Source organism: Penicillium crustosum (assembly GCF_028827405.1).
Source record: "Penicillium crustosum strain IBT 35664 chromosome Unknown utg000003l_segment0_segment0, whole genome shotgun sequence".
NCBI classification, from domain to species: Eukaryota; Fungi; Ascomycota; class Eurotiomycetes; order Eurotiales; family Aspergillaceae; genus Penicillium; species Penicillium crustosum.
The window spans coordinates 4,646,428-4,665,356 of NW_026623124.1; the positions used below are offsets into that span (position 1 = coordinate 4,646,428).

At 47.3% G+C, this 18,929-nt stretch overlaps 9 protein-coding genes across 9 annotated transcripts; 2 read left to right on the forward strand and 7 right to left on the reverse strand.

The window, feature by feature from the left end:
* Positions 1-1,015: 1,015 nt before the first annotated feature.
* Positions 1,016-3,007, forward strand: N7487_008842 (uncharacterized protein; the record flags this gene model as incomplete). Its single annotated transcript, XM_056876572.1, has 4 exons — positions 1,016-1,263; positions 1,328-1,598; positions 1,664-2,009; positions 2,076-3,007. The coding sequence occupies 4 exons, from the start codon at positions 1,016-1,018 to the stop codon at positions 3,005-3,007; spliced, it is 1,797 nt and encodes a 598-aa protein (XP_056728760.1).
* A 595-nt stretch (positions 3,008-3,602) lies between these two features.
* N7487_008843 (uncharacterized protein) lies at positions 3,603-4,508 on the reverse strand (the record flags this gene model as incomplete). The annotated part of the gene is made up of 1 exon (XM_056876573.1): positions 3,603-4,508. The coding sequence occupies one exon, from the start codon at positions 4,506-4,508 to the stop codon at positions 3,603-3,605; it is 906 nt and encodes a 301-aa protein (XP_056728761.1).
* A 1,137-nt stretch (positions 4,509-5,645) lies between these two features.
* Positions 5,646-6,263, reverse strand: N7487_008844 (uncharacterized protein; the record flags this gene model as incomplete). The annotated part of the gene is made up of 1 exon (XM_056876574.1): positions 5,646-6,263. The coding sequence occupies one exon, from the start codon at positions 6,261-6,263 to the stop codon at positions 5,646-5,648; it is 618 nt and encodes a 205-aa protein (XP_056728762.1).
* Positions 6,264-6,624: 361 nt separating this feature from the next.
* Positions 6,625-7,073, reverse strand: N7487_008845 (peroxin-20; the record flags this gene model as incomplete). Its single annotated transcript, XM_056876575.1, has 3 exons — positions 6,625-6,818; positions 6,887-6,995; positions 7,050-7,073. 3 exons carry the CDS (start codon positions 7,071-7,073, stop codon positions 6,625-6,627), a joined length of 327 nt encoding a protein of 108 aa, XP_056728763.1.
* An 8-nt stretch (positions 7,074-7,081) lies between these two features.
* Positions 7,082-8,081, reverse strand: N7487_008846 (uncharacterized protein; the record flags this gene model as incomplete). Its single annotated transcript, XM_056876576.1, has 2 exons — positions 7,082-7,912; positions 7,968-8,081. The coding sequence occupies 2 exons, from the start codon at positions 8,079-8,081 to the stop codon at positions 7,082-7,084; spliced, it is 945 nt and encodes a 314-aa protein (XP_056728764.1).
* Positions 8,082-8,415: 334 nt separating this feature from the next.
* sec13 (GTPase-activating protein SEC13) lies at positions 8,416-9,696 on the forward strand (the record flags this gene model as incomplete). Its single annotated transcript, XM_056876577.1, has 6 exons — positions 8,416-8,418; positions 8,490-8,534; positions 8,618-8,733; positions 8,795-8,825; positions 8,897-9,306; positions 9,372-9,696. 6 exons carry the CDS (start codon positions 8,416-8,418, stop codon positions 9,694-9,696), a joined length of 930 nt encoding a protein of 309 aa, XP_056728765.1.
* A 261-nt stretch (positions 9,697-9,957) lies between these two features.
* On the reverse strand, positions 9,958-11,499 carry N7487_008848 (uncharacterized protein; the record flags this gene model as incomplete). The annotated part of the gene is made up of 5 exons (XM_056876578.1): positions 9,958-10,365; positions 10,429-10,517; positions 10,580-10,880; positions 10,939-11,366; positions 11,415-11,499. The coding sequence occupies 5 exons, from the start codon at positions 11,497-11,499 to the stop codon at positions 9,958-9,960; spliced, it is 1,311 nt and encodes a 436-aa protein (XP_056728766.1).
* A 606-nt stretch (positions 11,500-12,105) lies between these two features.
* N7487_008849 (putative MFS myo-inositol transporter) lies at positions 12,106-14,090 on the reverse strand (the record flags this gene model as incomplete). Its single annotated transcript, XM_056876579.1, has 3 exons — positions 12,106-13,246; positions 13,362-13,658; positions 13,735-14,090. 3 exons carry the CDS (start codon positions 14,088-14,090, stop codon positions 12,106-12,108), a joined length of 1,794 nt encoding a protein of 597 aa, XP_056728767.1.
* A 299-nt stretch (positions 14,091-14,389) lies between these two features.
* N7487_008850 (putative AAA family ATPase GCN20) lies at positions 14,390-17,116 on the reverse strand (the record flags this gene model as incomplete). The annotated part of the gene is made up of 8 exons (XM_056876580.1): positions 14,390-14,741; positions 14,797-15,265; positions 15,319-15,405; positions 15,455-15,628; positions 15,681-15,984; positions 16,035-16,115; positions 16,171-16,893; positions 16,964-17,116. The coding sequence occupies 8 exons, from the start codon at positions 17,114-17,116 to the stop codon at positions 14,390-14,392; spliced, it is 2,343 nt and encodes a 780-aa protein (XP_056728768.1).
* Between the last annotated feature and the right edge of the window lie 1,813 nt (positions 17,117-18,929).

The following is an 18,929-nucleotide window of genomic DNA, read 5'->3' on the forward strand; positions in this document are numbered from 1 at the left end:
CCCAACTTAAACCACCCAAAGAGGCTAGCCTTCGGAGATTACCACTCACCACTAACCTTGTCTAATCTAATCTGATCTCCATATCGTATCGGTATAGAACATACATTGGACGATTGGCCCGGAGGCAACCATTTCATTTGTTAAGTATTAAATTAGGAAAACTTAATCCCACATTGGGCTTGAATACGGAGTAGATTTTAACACTTCATTTCGCGTTAAACGCTATCAACTTCAAAAGATGCGGCTTGAGCATAGTACTATGTATCTAGCTAGCAGCAAATCTCTAGTCTGGCTATTCTCAGTCACATTCAGAATTATCTATGAACTCCCAATGGAGCCTGGGCCAATTTTTGGCATTGGAAATTCCGAAATTGGACTTTCCATGGATGTTTTCCTTGAGACTGAGGCTTGTCTGTTTGGCTCCATGAAAAGAAAATAAAGGAATTTATCACGCTTTGAATTCGCCGAAGTCTCAAAATCTTCCCTGGAAATATTATTATTGGATGCCCAGCGCAGGGATTTGGGATTTAGACTTGGGGCCAAGATAACTTGATCCGTTTGTCTTAAAGTCACTTGGCATGACCAGCGCTTTGGCCATATTTGCGAAACCGCAAAATAAATGGGAATAATGGCGCCAAAGCCCCCAATATCATGTTTACTCCGCGCAGATTGACTGAGCAGGAAAGAAAATACATAGCCCAAGAAGAAACGATTCAAAGTATGGGTGTTCTTGGATGAGAATGGCCTTAGACAATATCCATATCTACCGTTAGACGCTAGGCGTACCTAGGTAATTATGTATTGTTTAGTAAGTTTTCGTTGTGGGACAACCCTTTTCGGTATTCCGTCACCGGCAATTGATCGTCCGATTTTCTCTGGATTTTTTCTTGTATTTATTGCGTTCTAACGCAAAGACGTTAGAGCGCCTGACTCAGGATGTAATATTTAATGTCTAGCTCTTCTCTCGTTTTGAGTCTGTCGTCCCGCGCCCAAATTCCTCTGTCGTGGAGAAAATATGGCGATCATGAGCAGATTCCATCGGATAGTTGGCAACAAGTCTGCAGAGACTGAGGCTACCTCGGTTGATGATCCAATCGCCCTGCAGGCGAGAGCCGATGACAAAGAAGCTGGACATGCTCCCATCAATGATATGACTGGCAAGGAGGAAGCCATACCTGCCGAAGATGCCCAAGCTGGTGTTCAGAAGATTGAGGCTGTCACTATAGCCTGGGGGAAAGGATCGATGCTTATGGTTCTGGTATTGTATGTCTCCCTGCCCTCATTATATTATTTGGCCCTAGCAGCTCACGTCGCCCTTTTCCAACAGTATCTGGCTACTCACACTAGTGAACAACCTCAAGACTTCGGTGGTCTACAGCCTAAGCGCTTATGCGACAAGCTCTTTCGCGGGTCATTCGCTTTTGACCGTCATCAATATCGTGGCATCTGCCATGACAGGCGCAGTGTATATTCCTATGGCGAAAGCGCTGGACCTCTGGGGTCGTGCGGAAGGTATTCTTCTAATGACTGGGTTCTGTATCCTGGGAATAGTGATGCTGGCTGCATCCCATAATATAGCTACATACTGCGCTGGACAGGTAAGAAAGGACTTAATATCCACGCGTTCACTCTTATCAGTATCTAACACCTCCATTCATTACAGGTGTTCTACTCGGTAGGATTCGGGGGTCTTGCATACAGTTGGAATGTTCTCGCAGCCGATGTGACAAACTTGAGAAATCGAGGGTTGGCATTTGCTTTTACCTCGTCTCCGGCAATAATCTCAGCGTTCGCTGGATCTAAGGCCGCTGAAGGATTTCTCGCCAATGTCAATTGGCGATGGGGCTACGGAGTCTGGGCAATTATCTTGCCCGCTTTCGCTTTGCCGATATATTTCATGCTGGCCTATAATTTACGCAGAGCTGAGAGGGAAGGCATTCTTGTCAGGGAAAGAAAGATTTTGAGATTTAATTTTGAAACAATTTGGTGGTTTATTAAAGAGTTTGACTGTGAGTTACCATATCGGCGTGTTGCGGCAGTCGTTGCGGGATGCTAATTGTTATCTCGACAAATAGTGATGGGTGTTTTTCTATTCGCTGGCGGCATGGTGGTATTCCTTCTACCATTCACTCTGGCCAGTATGGCACCGCATGGTTGGCAAACCGGCTATATCATTGCCATGCTTGTGGTTGGGCTGGTCCTACTTATATCATTCGGTTTCTATGAGACTTACCTGGCTCCGGTGCCATTCTTGAACTACAAGTTCCTCACTGATAGGACCGTTCTAGGAGCATGTCTCCTAGACATGACTTACCAGATATCTTACTATTGTTATGCCGTTTATCTCCCGTCATTTTTGCAAGTGGTGTACAATTTGGATGTGGCCACAGCTGGATACGTTGGAAACACTTTCAGTGTCGTGGCATTTGTCTTCTTGTTCTTCGCTGGATGGCTCGTTCGAGTGACAGGTCGCTTCAAGTGGATTCTCTGGGTCTGTGTGCCGCTCTATATCTTCGGACTTGGCTTAATGATTCACTTCCGTCAACCTGGTGGATACATTGGATATATTGTCATGTGTGAGATATTTTTCTCCGCCGCAGGCAGCGTTTTCATCCTGTGTGTGCAGCTTGCTGTCCTTGCTTCGGTCGATCACCAACACGTTGCAGCGGTGCTTGCCTTGCTTTTCGTGATGGGAAGTATCGGAGGTTCTATTGGCAGTGCTATCTGTGGAGCTATTTGGACAAATACGTTCTTGAAAAAGCTTGCACAAACCTTACCAGAGTCAGCCATTCCCAATTTGTCTCTCATTTACTCGAGCCTTCCCCAGCAGCTCAGTTATCCAGTTGGGAGCCCCGAGCGAGACGCCATTGTGGAAGCCTACGGCTATGCCCAACCAAGGATGCTTGCAGCGGGTACCGCATTCATGGTTTTGGGCTTCATCTGGGTTGGCATGATGAAAAACCTAAATGTCAAGAATATGACGCAGACAAAGGGTAACGTTTTTTAATAGGGAAGGATCATTCTAAAGACGAGTGAGCAAGTTGCGTATTGAACTGATGGCATTGATAAGAACCAATTCTATGCTGGATCTCCATACTCCTTCTCGGGGTTTTTTTTCTGTATCCTAATGATATCAAAAACAACATCTCTAATAGACTCCTACTGCTGCTTTCAGAAACTGTGAATTTCGGCCACGCAATGTCCTACAGGTGGACCCAGATACATATCAAGCAGGTAAATATGGTTTTGCGTATAGTCGGGTTAACAAAGAAATAAAGCATAAAATCAGAGAAGGGTCAGGACGATTGACGAGAGAAGTGACCACACCACCTAGAGCTGAGTGATACAAGGTCAAACCATGCAAACCAATTCCAAGCCGAGGTCATTCACCTTGCTGCTTGCAATATGTCGTGATCAGGCCCTTCATTATGGTATCAGAACGAGTTCAAACATCACTCGACTCATACCATGCATGCTAATAATAGTCAAGTGTAAAGCTAATACATTTCCCCCCGTTCTTTCTACGGCTTTCACGTTGGTACATACATTACAGCCTGATGTAGCTGGGCATATTTATTTTGAAAATATCTATCCAAAAACCCTTAGGTTGTACTAGCTGCAGAACTAATATAATTTGCTCCCTTGCGAGCCTTGACGCCAGCTCTCCACCAATCCAGCCCAGAAACATCCTTGTCATTTTCGGTCGTAGTTTTGCCATAACCTTCCCTCTGCAAGAATGGGCTATCCAGGGCCTTCCATCGCAACTTGTCAGTCGGCCGCACAAAATACAACAAGCCTAACCGATCGAGGTGCATCTGATCCTTCGGTGGCGCTATAACCCGATGGACCCCACTTTTTAGATATCCATTTGTGAGGAACTGAAGCGTATTGGCGATGTTGACAGCGACAGAGCCAGCAGGAATCCTTAAATATTCCCATTCTGCGTCTTTGGCCTGTTTCACTTGTAGTGCTGCTATAGGTTGCTGAAATAGGAACGTCATAGTTCCCTTGTCCGTGTGTCCACGGAAGTAAATATCGTCAAATGTCTTGTTTTCTTCTTGGGAACGGGCATGGTATAGCATATAGCGGATAGAGCTATCGCATTCATCTTCGTAGCGGTTACCATCCACGAACTGGTCTTCCGGTAGCTCTAGCATCGCCGCTAATATTCGGAGGAGCTTGAAGGACACATTTTCATGCATCAATCGGGAGAACCTCTCAATTTCCATGGAGTATTGCTTGATAAGGTCTGGGTGTGATCGCTCGCTTTGGGGAATAAATTTGAAGATGCTGTAGAATTCCAGCGTGTCTTTCATGCCAGGGAAAAGGCTTAGTGCTCCTAAAGGACGGTAGCCATTGTAGCTACCATTTTCTAAGGGAGCACGGTGCCTCAGTCGTTCTTCTTCGGGTAGTTCAAAAAATGCCTTTGCGATGGCAAACTGAAGATCAATATCCTCCTGAGATAGACCGATGTTGGTGATATAGAAGAAGCCTTTCTCTGTTAACATCTCTCTGTTTGGTGGAAGGTCGTGTGAGAAATACCAACTTGATGCACATACTGTTTGAATTTCTGTGCCAATCGCTCTTTCCCTCCCGGACGATCATATTCAGAAAGATCGATAGTAACAATATCTGCATATTTGACTGGTAAAGGTTAGTCTTCAAATCCAATCATAAGACAATAATTCTCACTCACGCGGACATTTTGTCTCGGGGGAATGCTCATATTTTGGCAAATCCATATTAAAGCCGAGCTTGAATTGGGCCACCAAGCTATTCAAGGCCTTATTTAGTTGAAATCACAAGATATGTCAAAGAAATAAATCTCACTTTACAGCTTAATCCCCAGACAATTCAATCTCGCCACTTCATGGGGTTTCCCCATAGCAAAGTGGATGACCAGTTCCACTCTGGACGCTAAATAGTACCATTGTCATCGTGTCAATATGTCAATATGATCCACCATATTACATGCGTCGATGTGGATATGTTGTCCATCTTCCACATTGAGCTTCGACTTCCTTTCATAATTGGGAGATTTTGCTGGGGATATCTCCAGTAATACCCTACGTGTTTCCACACCGCTAGTCTACTAAATATCTGATCGACTTGATGTTGATTGAGCCAATCAAGACAGCATTTACCCAGAAAATCTGCCCGTATGATTGTTGTACGGCCTAGCGCGGTGGGGTTCATCCCTCACTCCACGATCATGGTCTATGAAAGGCAAGATTCAGTTCATTCGGTGCATAAACATAATCATTTTATAGCATTAGTCCCAAGTGGCGAATCTATCTGGTTCGAGGTTACATTCATCGCTTTCATTGTCATAAAGTAAGAAGAAATACCAACCGTAACAAATAGAAAGCATCATCCGATGTACATAGGATCCATAAAAATAGGATCAGGTATCAACCCATAACAAGCAAACCGAAGATTGGAAAACTCCCCTAAGCAAACTGAAAGTCAAAAGTGACTAAAATCTAAGAGAATCTGAAGCAAAAAGCAATCACATTCTGGGACGATTTAAAGCAAAAAGAGAGAGACATCCAGCCGCTCACAAAATAACTCATGACCTCTCTTTAAGAAGAACGGGATCGTTGAGCTGACGGAGCTCCCACAGGCTCCTGTATTAACCAAGCCAGTCAGCAATTAAACTTCTTGAAGATCTCTTTCTTTTGACGAAGTAGAGTACGAACCGAGCTAGCACGGCGCTTGCGTCCATTGTTTTCTTCAGCCCTGTCATTGGCAGTCTCATTCTGAGATTTCTGGGCCTCGCCTCCTACGCAAATGTTGTTATTTCGGCCATTCACCCGAATTCCCGCGAGAGCGCGAATGTTGATGGGTCGGGGGTAGCCCATATCATCGTGAAGGGCACTTGCGCGATTCAGCGCAGCGATAATGACAGCCGCGATGGAGCTCAGGCGAGCTGATCCCTGGGCATCCTGGTGAGTTAGATCAGTCGGAGAGTCAGCCCCAGAAGACGACACCATGATGGTGTTCTCATCACCAGTAACGGTGATTGAGTTGTCGATGTAAATGTTGATTGGAGAAGCCCAAGGGTCATCTACGTCGTTCTGGTCGACGCTCATGATGGTTGTGCCACTCGGTCTGGTGACAGATAAAGTGTATGGAGGTGGGGCAGTGCCCGGGGTGGAGGTGGAGGTTGGGGTAGAGGTAGATATAGAAGAAGTATTGCGATTAGCCCGGACTTCAGCGAGCTTATTTAGGTGGTGCCGCAAAGAGTCTGATGGAGGCAACATTGTGAAGGTTTAGTTTTTGAGCGTTGGTACTGATATGAACAGAGTGAAGAAGAGAAGTGCAGCGGGTTTCCCAGGTATTTAAGCTCAAGCGTTTGTTCATTTCTGTTTGAATGGGCGCAAACAATAGGAATGAGGACAATCAATAGAAAATCAATAGACAGCCAATCAGAGGCTGTCAGGGATCATTGGCTTGCCTAATTGGGAACCGTCAATGGACGGTCTATTGTTCTCAATAGGGATCACGTGATTGCTATTGTTCATGGGGGTATCAATAGAATAAAAGCTATGTACCAGGTACCTACAACATAGTAGGTACCGCCGTAGTGAAGAATGTACCTCTACATTCAGTACCATGGTTTCGCTAGTGTAGAAAATGCGCCTCCAATTCCCTTCCCAAAAAGCAAGTCGGAACGCTGCGCCGGTCCACAAGCCCCTGACTAGGGAGTAATCCTTCGTATAGTTCGTTTGTGTCACCGTAACCAAACGAACTGGATCCCAGATGATCGGATGTTCCTTCTTCGGTCGGTCGGGAATCTTTGCTGATGCCTATACCATCTGGGAAGTGGTCACGTCTGGTCAGGTTATTGGTTGGCTATTAATAGGCGCAGGGCATCAGACCCTACCGACAGGGTTGTTTGGCTCATTACTGCTAGACGGCATATCGTAACCAGGGGGGTTCGTATGGGGTGGGCCCGGGTAGTATCGCCCACCTGGATGAAGAGATTGCGCCGTCTGCAGATGGTTATTAGCGAGGACAACAGCCCTTGTAGATTTCCCGAGTTATACCGGTGTTTCTGTCGCGTCCGACATCCAAACCGTTACGGGTTGGTACTGACTTCGCGGAAATCATCTCCTGCAACTTCCACCTCGCGATCTCGAATCCGGCGCATCAACGCCAGGAAATTACTTTGTTGGAATTTTTGGCTTTGTTCGTTTCGCACGCTGTCGAGCAGCTGCCCTGCTGTCCGCGCAAGATCATCTGCATCTCGACTCTGTGTTTGTGGATCCTGTTTGTCACTTTGAGGGATAAGATCCGATCCGAGTCGAATCTGCTCTTGGGCGACCGGTTCGGTAACTTCGACTTCGTTGGTCTCCTGCAAGTGCGTCTGATTATCTTGCTGAGCAACATCGACTGCTTGCAACTCCATATCCGCCCGTGCCTGGTCAAAGGCAGCCTCAAAGGCGGATTCGTCAAACTGCTGCGCGTGGGGTTGTTGCTCGGTCTGCATAACCTGCGGGAGCTGCATATGATTCATGGACGAGCCATACATCTGGTAGCCTGGTGCAAAAGATGGTTGATAGGCACCATGCATTTGCGGGGTTTGCTGAGCCTGGGACATAGGCCCTCGCTGTTGAGTCATGAATTCAGTGTGCCACCCGCCATTTGCCGTGGATGGTGCCATATTTGGTCTTTGTAGTTGCGCTACTGGATGCGAGGGCCCTGATATCTGCAAGTTCTGGAAGTCCGCTGCCCAACCGGCGTTTCCTGCACCGTGTGCGGCTGGGTGGTGCACCGCGGCATGATTTGATGGTGCTCCAAAATGGGCAGGATGTTGCAAGTTGGGCAATGCAGGGCCCGCGAGGTTGCCTTCGAATGCGGCGAACTCCGGGTCGAGTATTCCTTCTTGGGGGTTCTGAGATCGGAAGCCCTGTAGTAGGTTTTTAGTATGAATGAAAAAATGTGATCGCAAAGGCACTACCAACCTGAACAGGCGATTGACGCGAAGTCAACCGGTCTTGCTGAAGGGTCCGATCAACAGATGTATGCTTCTGAAAGTTCTGAAGGGCATTTGACGGCCCGCACAGCGCATCACCCATAATGACCTGCTTAGATCAATCAAAACGGAGCGAGAAGTGTAATAGTATAATTGCTGTTTTCAGCACTCTCTGTAATCAGTTGCCCAGCACAAATTACAGAGCAATAATAACAATGAAAGGTGTTGAACTTCAGAAGAAACTCCCACGCCACGTTCATCGTGGGGTTACCGACGGCCGAGGCTCATCACGTGCATAGATCCAGGTAACGTGACCGAGCTAGGCACACGATAAGATACGGGAAGGGCCAGGTTGTTTGGCTGAAAGGGAGAGAGCTGCTCCGACTCCCCGCGCTTCCACAGCTGTCAAGTTTATTGTTTGCTCTATTTAATCCAACATGGTAATTTCTATTCAACTATATAGCTTTGAGCTTGTTTCACAATCCCATCACTAACAGCTTCAAACCTCCAGGCGACCCCTCAGGTGATCTCGAATTCCGGACACGAAGAGATGATTGTATGTGCTACTATATGAACTGCAATTGGCGATCGATATGGCCACACGATGTACTCAAGCTAACTGCTTTATTTGTAATATAGCATGATGCTGGCTTGGACTATTACGGCCGCCGGTTGGCCACATGTTCGTCCGACAAAACGATAAAGATCTTTGAGATTGAGGGAGAATCACACCGACTAGTCGAGACGCTGAAGGGGTAAGCTGGTCTTTTGATGTTTGCATCCCAGTACCTGGCCACTGACATGGGTATTTGATAGCCACGAGGGCGCTGTGTGGTGTGTCGCATGGGTGAGTGATGCTCTAAAATATCAACCATTGCAGCGCGTAATCCAACTAACCATGCGATTATCGCAACATAGGCCCACCCGAAATTCGGCACAATTCTAGCCTCATCTTCCTACGATGGCAAAGTTCTGATCTGGCGGGAGCAGCCCCAGAATGCGACCTCGCCCTCCAGTGGTAGCACATGGACCAAGGTCTTCGATTTCTCCCTTCACACGGCCTCCGTGAACATGGTCTCCTGGGCTCCTCATGAGAGTGGGTGTGTTCTTGCCTGTGCTTCTTCCGACGGCCATGTCAGCGCGCTTGAGTTCCGTGACAACAACTGGACCCACCAGAGCTTCCATGCCCACGGAATGGGCGTCAACTCCATCAGCTGGGCTCCTGCGGCCTTTGCTGGTAGCCTCATCAGCTCTAACCCCGGACCTGGCCAACAACGCCGGTTTGTTACCGGTGGCAGCGACAACCTGGTCAAGATCTGGGAGTATAAGTATGTTGATTGATGGACCTTGCCAAACATACAACTATGACGTGAACTGACTCGATTCTCTTTAGCGCGGAGTCTAAATCGTACAACCTCACCCAAACCCTTGAGGGACACTCAGACTGGGTCCGTGATGTGGCATGGTCCCCAAGCATTCTCTCCAAGTCCTACATCGCCTCCGCTGCGCAAGACAAGACCGTTCGCATTTGGACCTCTGATGCTTCCAACCCGGGCCAATGGTCCAGCCAAACATTGGAGTTCGACACTGTTCTGTGGCGCGTTAGCTGGAGTCTCAGCGGCAATATCCTTGCTGTCAGTGGTGGTGATAACAAGGTCAGTTTGTGGAAGGAGAACCTCAAGGGGGAGTGGGAGAAGGTCAAGGATATCGAGGAGTAGTGGCTGTTTTAATTTCTATCTGTCATCTATTCCCTTCCTCAACGCATAATTTTCTTCTATCCAAAAGCTACGTTGCTTGTTACCATAAATACTGATTCATTCCACTGCGAGAATCCTTTGTCAATTTCCAGCACTTTGGGCGAGCTTGGTCTCTTCCATCCCCTATATTATTCACTGCTCAGCTCCCATAAAAAAAATGAAGAAAAAAAAAAGATCAAAGAAAAGCAAACGAGAAGGATGTAGAAGAGCCGAATGTGGCCCTCACACGTCCCAGAAGATGAATGGGCCCCTGGCATCTGTTGCCTTCATATCCAACCAACGCCCCAGCATCATACGCCCACCAGGAATGATAGCAGCCTCATAGCCATGAATCCACCCCTCGCTCTCCATCAGAAGAGAGGGGGTCTTTTCCTCATTATCCTCATCCTCATCATCCACCTCTCCGTCGACAAGCATAAAACAGATCCGCATCCATCCTCCAAAGCCACCATGTGAGGCAGCAATCTCTTCGGTAAACCCAAAAACATGATTTCCTACCTCATCGGGGCCATTATAGGAGCTCTGTTTACCCTCAAAATAAGTTCGCTTGGTGTCGGGACCGCCAGCGAGGGGGATAATCTTGCTGCATTTCTCGGGCCAGAAATGTTCGGAAGGTTTAAGGTCAAGGGTCTTGACATTTATTAGCGTTAGCCCGGTGGTCATAGCCTTCCTAGCAACACGCTTTTTACTCACCATTGGGTCGATCAGCTCACCGTGTATCTCGATATCAGCGCATGTCTGGCGGTCAGTCTTCAGCAGGTCTGACACAGGATGAATGCACGCTAATCCGAAATTTATGTCAGCCCAAAGTAACGCGCGATTTTGATTCTGTTGGTATACTCACAGTAGTATCCTAGCCACGATGAGCTTAATTTGGTTGCCTCGGTTGGAATCTCCTTACGCATTTTGGGCTTCACATCTTCAGGAAGTTCGGAGAAGGAATCTCTGAAAGACAACTCGAAAGAGTTCATGACGTGACGCTGCCAGAAATGGCGAATGTCCAGCAGTCTGCCGATGGCAAGGTTCTCGTGGTCGATGAATGGCACGCCCACCTCGTCTCCACATGAGTAGACCTCTTTCAGGTTGTAGTCGTTTCGACGACACGGTAAGGTGAGTTTTGGGTCGAGAGCAAATGAGCTTAGACACTGTGTATGGCAAATATCAGTGAATATCTAGTCCTTTATTCGACAAAAACGCGCGTACCAGCTGGACACCACAAAAGAGTGGCGAAGGAGTTTGGTGGTTCTGAAATTCGCATAGAAAATTTACCCTGTCGAGGGTCTCATGTATACGTTGCAAGGTCTTTGAGGTGTCTCCAGGAGAGATGGGTAGCGTCAGAACCTCCTCAATCATAGTTTGCATGACCTCCATCCAGAGGTATTGCCGTTCATCTTCCTTCTCTTTGAATTGGATCGAAGCCCTCAGCACAAGCGCGCGGATCTCGTATTCAATCTTCAATTCCCTAGAAGTTTTCCCTGGGACAATGTCGTAGTGTTTACCAAAGCGATCTCTCCAGATGGTGGACTCCGATCCAAAGACCTTGTCCCACATATCTTTGCAGGATAGGGAGAGATGGAAGACATCACAATCTCTGGTGAGGTAGGATGTAATATTATGGAGAATCTGTTCATCTCAAATATCAATGGCTGCAATCTAAGTTGTAAAAGACAATCATATACTTGCCTCGTTTGGAAGCTCAAGCAGTCGGCTTCGAGCATTTTGCATGGCCGTTGAAGCGAACTGCTCAGTGTTGATGTGCGACATGTCTATATTAGTGTTATAGTTTTCAGTATGCAAGTTGCAAATTCGAAAGAGCAATATAAAGTGTAAAACCCACTGTATTTGTATAGTTTGATGTGAGATACGAAATGAAAAACGGAAAAATGCAAATGCAAAACGAAGAATTCAAATGCAAACCGAAAAATGTAAATGTAAATGCGAAACGGGATATATGAGATAGAAAATGCTGGATAGAAAATGCTGGATAGATTATATGAGAGAGAAGATATGCGGCGGCGTATTCAAGAGAGAAGATGAGGGAAGATGCGAGAACAGAATATATAATATGAAAACAGCCAACGCGCGGAATAAGGATGTATAAAATGCAGGTTCATTCACATGTCTTCGAGATGATTGAATGTCCAAAGTGCAATGCCATTATCGATTCGCTTCATACCTAGTTAGGGCTGATGTTCTAGTATAGTTGATCAAATTGGACAAACTGCTTGGGGTGACGAATAACACCCACCTCATATGTGGCAATAGAACAAAGTGTAACAAGAGGTAACAAAGAACTGCTCTGTTTGAATTGCACCTTTTCACGAGACCAAATGGAATACGTGCCCTGAGATTGATATATTTGCCCACATGTTAAAGACGCTGCGAGAGACGACGCCGCTGTAGACTTTCTCTCACGCCCCAACCATCTGCCAATAGACCCTTGACTTCCTCGAGCCCAAGTCCACTCATCTCAGGGTATATTGCCCATACTGCAACCCACCCAAGGACGCAGACGAGTGCATAGAGAGCAAACGTCCATGAGGGTGAGATCCATTCCATCATAGGCAAGAAAGTGAGACCGATGATAAAGTTCGATCCCCAGTTGGTTGCAGTGGCCAGTCCTGATCCCAGGGAACGTACGTTCAGAGGGAAGAGTTCAGACTGCTGCCAGGGAACATTTCCAAGTCCGAGGGCATATGCTGCGGTATAGACAGTGAGACAGAGCAAAATGGCAAGAGGTAGAAGGGAACTAGCGCTATCGTCGTTTTCTTGACGGCCAGTTGGAGGTTCTGAATTCCATTTGTCGTCCATGGATGAAAATGAGAAAGCACAGACGACCAGAGCAACGACCATGATAGGAATTGAGTAAAGAAGAATACGCCGGCGACCGATCTTATCAATCAGCACGAATGCAAACAGCGTGAATATGAAGTTCGTCATAGCTACCGAGAGTGATGTCAGTGTCGGCGAGGAAAACGAAAGCGAGGAGAAAATTGTTGCTGAAAAATACATCAGGCTGTTGAATCCGCAAAGCTGCTGGACTGCCTGGAGCATCATCGCTATAATCAATGCTCTTCTGTTTCCACCATGCAACAACTGCTGACCCCGCTGGAGGGTATCATGTAACCACAGGGGCTTTGTGCCACGGGACTTGGTTTGTCCCAGCTCCGAGGCCTCCTGGACGATTTCTCCGTTAATATTGCGTAAGACACGATCAACGACCTGGTCACAGCCAGGGCAATCCTGATAGATCTTGGTCAGGACTGTCTTTGCCTGGGTATCAAATCCAGCCTGGACCAGCCATCGAGGCGTCTCAGGTAGCAAGGCGAGAATGGCAAGCTGGAAGAAGGCCGGGAATGCCCCGATTCCCACTATCCACCGCCAGCCTCCAGTTGTACTGGAAAACAACCACCCGACTATGTAGGCCACCACTTGGCCACCGGTAATGAAGAGACTGAGGATCGTGACAAGTCGTCCTCTTGCGTGCGAAGGAGCCAATTCGGAGATATACCTGAAAGGATTTCCCAGCATGTTAGCAATCATCATTTCTCTCACAGTCAAGTTTCTGCCATGGCGAAGAGTTCTCAGTCCCCGCCTGACACGGCAACACGTCACGGCCAACCTACAATGGAGTCACCGCGCTAGCGCTACCAACGGCAAGACCAACAATGCTGCGGCCAAGAATCATACCCCAAACCTGGCTTGTAAAGGCTTGCGCCAACGCTCCAACTGCAAACAGCATATCTGCACCAAGTATGACTTTCCGACGACCGAACTTGTCCGCCAACACTCCGGTGAACGGGCTCGCGATCAACGCAAACAGGCTGGTGCAGGATGTGATGAGGCTTTTATCGAGTGTTGTCAATGGCCGTCCGGAAAGGTCTGATCCGATGGTCACTAAAGTAGACGAGATAACACCTGTGCTGGAAGTTCCGAGGATTATTAGTGAACGGGAGGATCAATGAAGCAACATGGCGTGGTTGGTAGAAGCTAACATACTCATATCCAAATAGTAAACCGCTTATCCCAGCGGAGAAGGTCAACGCCCATATAAACCAGCCTCCTGAGTATTCCAGCTCAGAGGCCAGGCTCGCGTCGTGGTCATTGCCATCATGGTCGGAAGAGGCGTGAGATGAGGCGAGCAAAGGGGCGTGGGGACCCGATTGGTCTTGTTCATCTGCGCCCGTCATGTCTTCGGGCTCTTCCACCTCTAGCCTTGAGGTATCATCTGAAATTGTCCTTTGGGGTATGTGAGATGGTAAAGTGCCTAGCTGACGTCCGGGGTTAATTGCGATAAGCCGATAAGGAGACCTTGGGACCCGCTCAAAGCCCGGAGCGGAACTCAGATTCCGCATGCCGATGTGGTTCAATGCGAGGTAAACAATAACGAAGAGCAAAGAGAGATGATGAAGAGCAAGGCGGGGTAATGAAGAGCAAAGAGAGGGGAGGAAGAAATAGGACTGGAGAATTATGACCTTGCTGGTAATCGCGTTTTAGATATGCATTGAGGTGAAATGAAGCCCTAATCTATCAGGCAAAGCAAAGACTGGGCCGCAGCATACTCAAGAAGGAACAATATTGGTCATAATGTAGATTCATGCAGGATATTCATAGTTTTTACGGCATTAATCGGTACATATATAGCCCTCCTACCCTAGTGTTTAGCCACAACACCAGCAGCATCAGCCTGCGCGGTGATCTTCTTCTTGTAGGCGTTGACGGTACCATCGAACTTGTGAACAGTACCGCCATCGCAAACCCAGAGACTGGTGCAGACATTCTGCAACATGGTCACATCGTGGGAGACCATCACCACACCTCCCTCGAACACGCGGAGTGCATCCGACAGGGCATCCATACCCTCGATATCCAAGTGATTGGAAGGTTCGTCAAGAACAAGAATGTGAGGATTGGTCAAGGACAAGCAGGCAAATGCAACACGAGATTTCTGACCTCCAGACAGCAGTTCCATGCGTTGGAGACCGGTTGTACCAGTGATACCGAAGCTATAGGATGAGGGTTAGTCAATGTAGTAGATGTAAGTGGTTGGGATAAACTTACGCTCCAAGGTGTCGTCGGTACTCCTCGTCGGTTTTACCGGGGTATGTCTTGGTCATAAAGCCGACTGCGCTGGTAGTCATGTCCAAAGCATCGACGTGATGTTGGGCAAAGAATCCAATACGCAGTCTCGAGTTTGTGGAGATGAGACCGCTTGTTGGCTCAAGCTGATTGGTGAGTAGTTTCAGAACCGTGGTCTTACCAGCACCGTTAGGTCCGACAATTCCAATACGCGAATCAAGTTGAACATCCAGGTCAACGTTCCTGAGAAGAGGCTTGTCCTTGGTATAGCCGAAGCAAACTTCGGACATCTGGACGATAGGTGGTGAAAGCTTCTCGACTCCAGGGAATGCAAAGTGCACGGTGTACTCGGCCTCTGGAGCTTCAAGAACTGGCATGCGCTCAAGCTTCTTGATTCTCGATTGTGCCTCAGATGACTTGGCGGCGTTGTATCGGAACTTATCAATGAATGCTGATGACGATCGTTAACACCGTCTCTATGACGAGATGGAGGGGGTGACAAACCTTGCAAGTGTGCTCTCTCGCCCATTTGCTTCTCATATTCGCGCTTAGCAGTCTTGCGGCGCTCCTCCTTAGTGGCATAGAAGGATTCTACAGTTTGTTAGAACTATTCATAGTCTTAGGATCCCGTGTAACTTACCGAAGTTAGCACCTCTGTAGTAGTCCAACCTCTCGGAGTGCTGGTGGATAATATCCGTGGCAACTTCGTTCAAGAATGCACGATCGTGAGAAACAACAAGGACTGTGCTGGGGTATCCCTGGAGGTAATTGGAAAGGAAAGTAATTGACGGAACGTCCAACATGTTAGACGGTTCTGTGAAATGTCAGTAGGCTGCTTGTGGAATAAAGAGACCAGTGGTACATACCGTCAAGCAAAAGCAGATCGGGCTCGCAGAATAGAGCTCGTGCGAGAGACAAACGCATTCTCCAACCTCCGGAGAAGGTCTTGGTGGCATACTGTTGACGTTCCTGGGAGAAACCAAGACCAGCCAAAATACTGGCCGCACGAGATTCAGCCTTATCAGACTCCATTTCTGAAAGCTTTCCATAAATATCAGACAATGTGATGTCCAGGCCCTCTCGCTCTTCGTCTAGTCTAGCAGCATCCTTAGAAGTATCCGCCAGTGAAGATCTTTCTTCTTCGATGGCTGCCAGTTGTTTCGAGATTTTCTATGGTCATTAGTGCATATTCCGCTGCGGTATCTTGCGATTTGACTTACCGCTTGCTCCGCAAGAAGATGTTTCCGCCACACATCAGCATCCAACACTGCTTGCAAAGCTGGAGTATCGTCACCAGTAATCTAGCGTAGAAAGTAAGCAAGAGAAAAAAGCAACGAATATGGGATTTGAACCTACCTCTTGCTCAACGTGAAGAATAGAAACGTGAGTCGGAATCGGGATTTCTCTGCGACTCAAAGCACGCAAAAGGGTAGATTTACCGATACCGTTCTGACCAACAAGACCGTAACGACGACCATAAGCGAGTGTGAAGGCAGCATCTGTAAGAATGCGCAGGCCACTAATCGAGATATCGATGTTATCCAACTTGATATCCTTACTCTTGGCCTGGGAGTCCGAGCCCATTTGAAGAGGGTTGACAGCCATGAAGAACTCCTCGTAGGACATGGCCTCATCCGGCTGGTTGAGCAGACGGGACGCCTCATAGGTAACGTTCTTCATGGTCTTCTTGTCCTGTTTGGCGCGAATCTTGCGCTCAGCCTTCTCAAGCTTCTTCTTGTCCACCTTGGACTCCATCTTTCTGGCATTGGCAGATTCCAAGTCGACAGTGTTTCCAGTGAGACCCAGTGTAGAGGACATATTCCGCTGTGCGCCGACATTGATAGTCTGTTCAAGCTTCTTCGCCTTGAAGGGCATTTGTCTCCGCTCCGGATCGCCATCGGAAGAGCTCAGCGTGGTGATGAACTTTGTAACCAAGTTGCCGATCGCTTCATAGTTTTGCGGGGAGAAATCTCCAGAAGCGGAGACTAGGAGCTCGGTCACGGATTCGGCAGCCTCTGACAAAGGGGACTCGCCACTAGCATCGTCGACGTAGAGGTTTGCGGCATGGGTCAGGTAGCCCTATCAAATAGTCAGATTCAACGCACTCGCAATCCAATCCTCCACCGCGCATATGTGCGGAGAGACATACCACTGAGTATTCGGTGATAATCTGGTCGAGGCCAGGGATCTGGGATTGGAGTTCAGACTCCATCTTGCCAAGCTCGAGAGGACCTATCTCACGCCGAGATTCAGGAAACTTCGACGTCAAAAGTTTGTGGAGTTCTGGAATTGATGTCCGCATCGTGAATAGTGGCGGATTTTTGGATGTGTGTTATCGATAAGGTCACATGACACAAGTGTTTATCACCTCCAAAGCAACCCATGGATGCTTCCAAGGTACCATGTTAGGAATTCTGTTTTTGAGGTATTACGACGGATATTGAATCTCAGCTAGGGTAAATTCTCTTCCTATACCCTAAGAGTTCCGAAAAAAGGGGGAGGCGGTTTGGTGTTTGTCCTTTCGACGGCTACTATACCAAAATATAAGCGATATTTTATAAATTCAACATGGAATTATATAGTCATAGCATTGCTGAAGTAATTAATATGCAAATCAAGCTGCTGACAACTGCAAGTTAAAGCTCCTTGGAAATTGATGCTGAAGGAAGTTGGCTGTGTATCGCCAATCTCTGCCTGAAGTTGAAGACGAGGCATCTACTTCCAAGGTTCGTGTCAACAGCATTAGTCATAAATGCTTGAGTAAATCCCATGAGATATATTACTCAAATACTGGAGATTCGAATTGGGGCCATTGCAAAAGAGTGGTTGCTGGGGTGAATATACCTCGCTTCAGCAGGTTCCCAGACGACTAGTTGAGCACAGATAGTCAAGTTTTGAATCACATGTTGGCGTTTGTGATAGTTATACTTGCCTGCGGGAAACAAGCATCAGATCACCCGAATGTCACACAGCCTCAATGTTAGAATATCCATAAGCGGCAAACAAAGTACAGAGTGAACATAACATAATGATCGACCTCAGCTCCGGTCGTCCCCCCGGTCATGGGTAAGCAATACGAGGTATTGCGACGATGAGCATAAGCAAGACCTAGATCTGACCGTCTCGTCCAAAGATTTTTCGGCTACTCCGTGCAGCTAATAGTGATTGACATAGACGGTGAAGTAAAAGATGTGGCCTGCCCAGTATAGCAGAGTCTGCATCAACAACTGGACTCTGACAAAATTGCCTAAATTAGATGGGTTTTGCAGACTGCAGGGTGTTTCATAGGCAGTTTCATGTTCAGAGAAGTTGCATTTGGCCAGCAATCAGTAAAATGAGGTCCGAAAAGTGAGCACAGAGGTACTGATTAATTATGAACTTATGAACTTATGAACTGCCCAATGAAGTTATCCAAGGTTAGAAACCGGAAGCTGGAAGCTATTCGAAGTGTAATTTCCACAATCATCACCAAAAGTCGGAAATTGCAAAGCACGGACTTGCAGGATCTGCCGAGACTCAAAAGGCCGAGAGCTCCAGGGCCAAAGTGATTCATTTTCGGAGCCAAGAAATGAGAAGAAGATTTCAAGGTTATCAAACAGTACAAGGAATATCTTGTTCCGGGTCTGCAGGTTACTGCAGCCAACACCGATAATGACGGGTGATGGCAGGGGAGAAACATACACCAATTAAACAATTAAAGTATTGGTTCATAGCTACCTACAAAATATGAACAGTTCACACGGGGACACGTAGACCTACGATCAAGGAACCTCTCTGTATGTACTCTGTACTCCGTACTCCATCCTATTCCATAGAAAGTTCCATATATTGACCTTCCCAACTGAATGATTGGATATGCCGATCGCTATAACTTCGGGTCTTTATGTAGGGATCGGCCTAAACTGACTTTTTAGGTAAAAAATTAACCAAGAGATGTACAAAAAAGATGTTTTCAAAATAAAAAAATAAAAGCGCTTGAAACACGAGGTGCTTCTTTCCCCCACTCTTTCATACACTATCGACGGTTAACTGCCAGCAAAAGCAAGATGCATGAATATCGAGTTAGGGATTGCGGTTTACGACCCACGAAGGTTCCCTTTTTCATTTACAAAGCG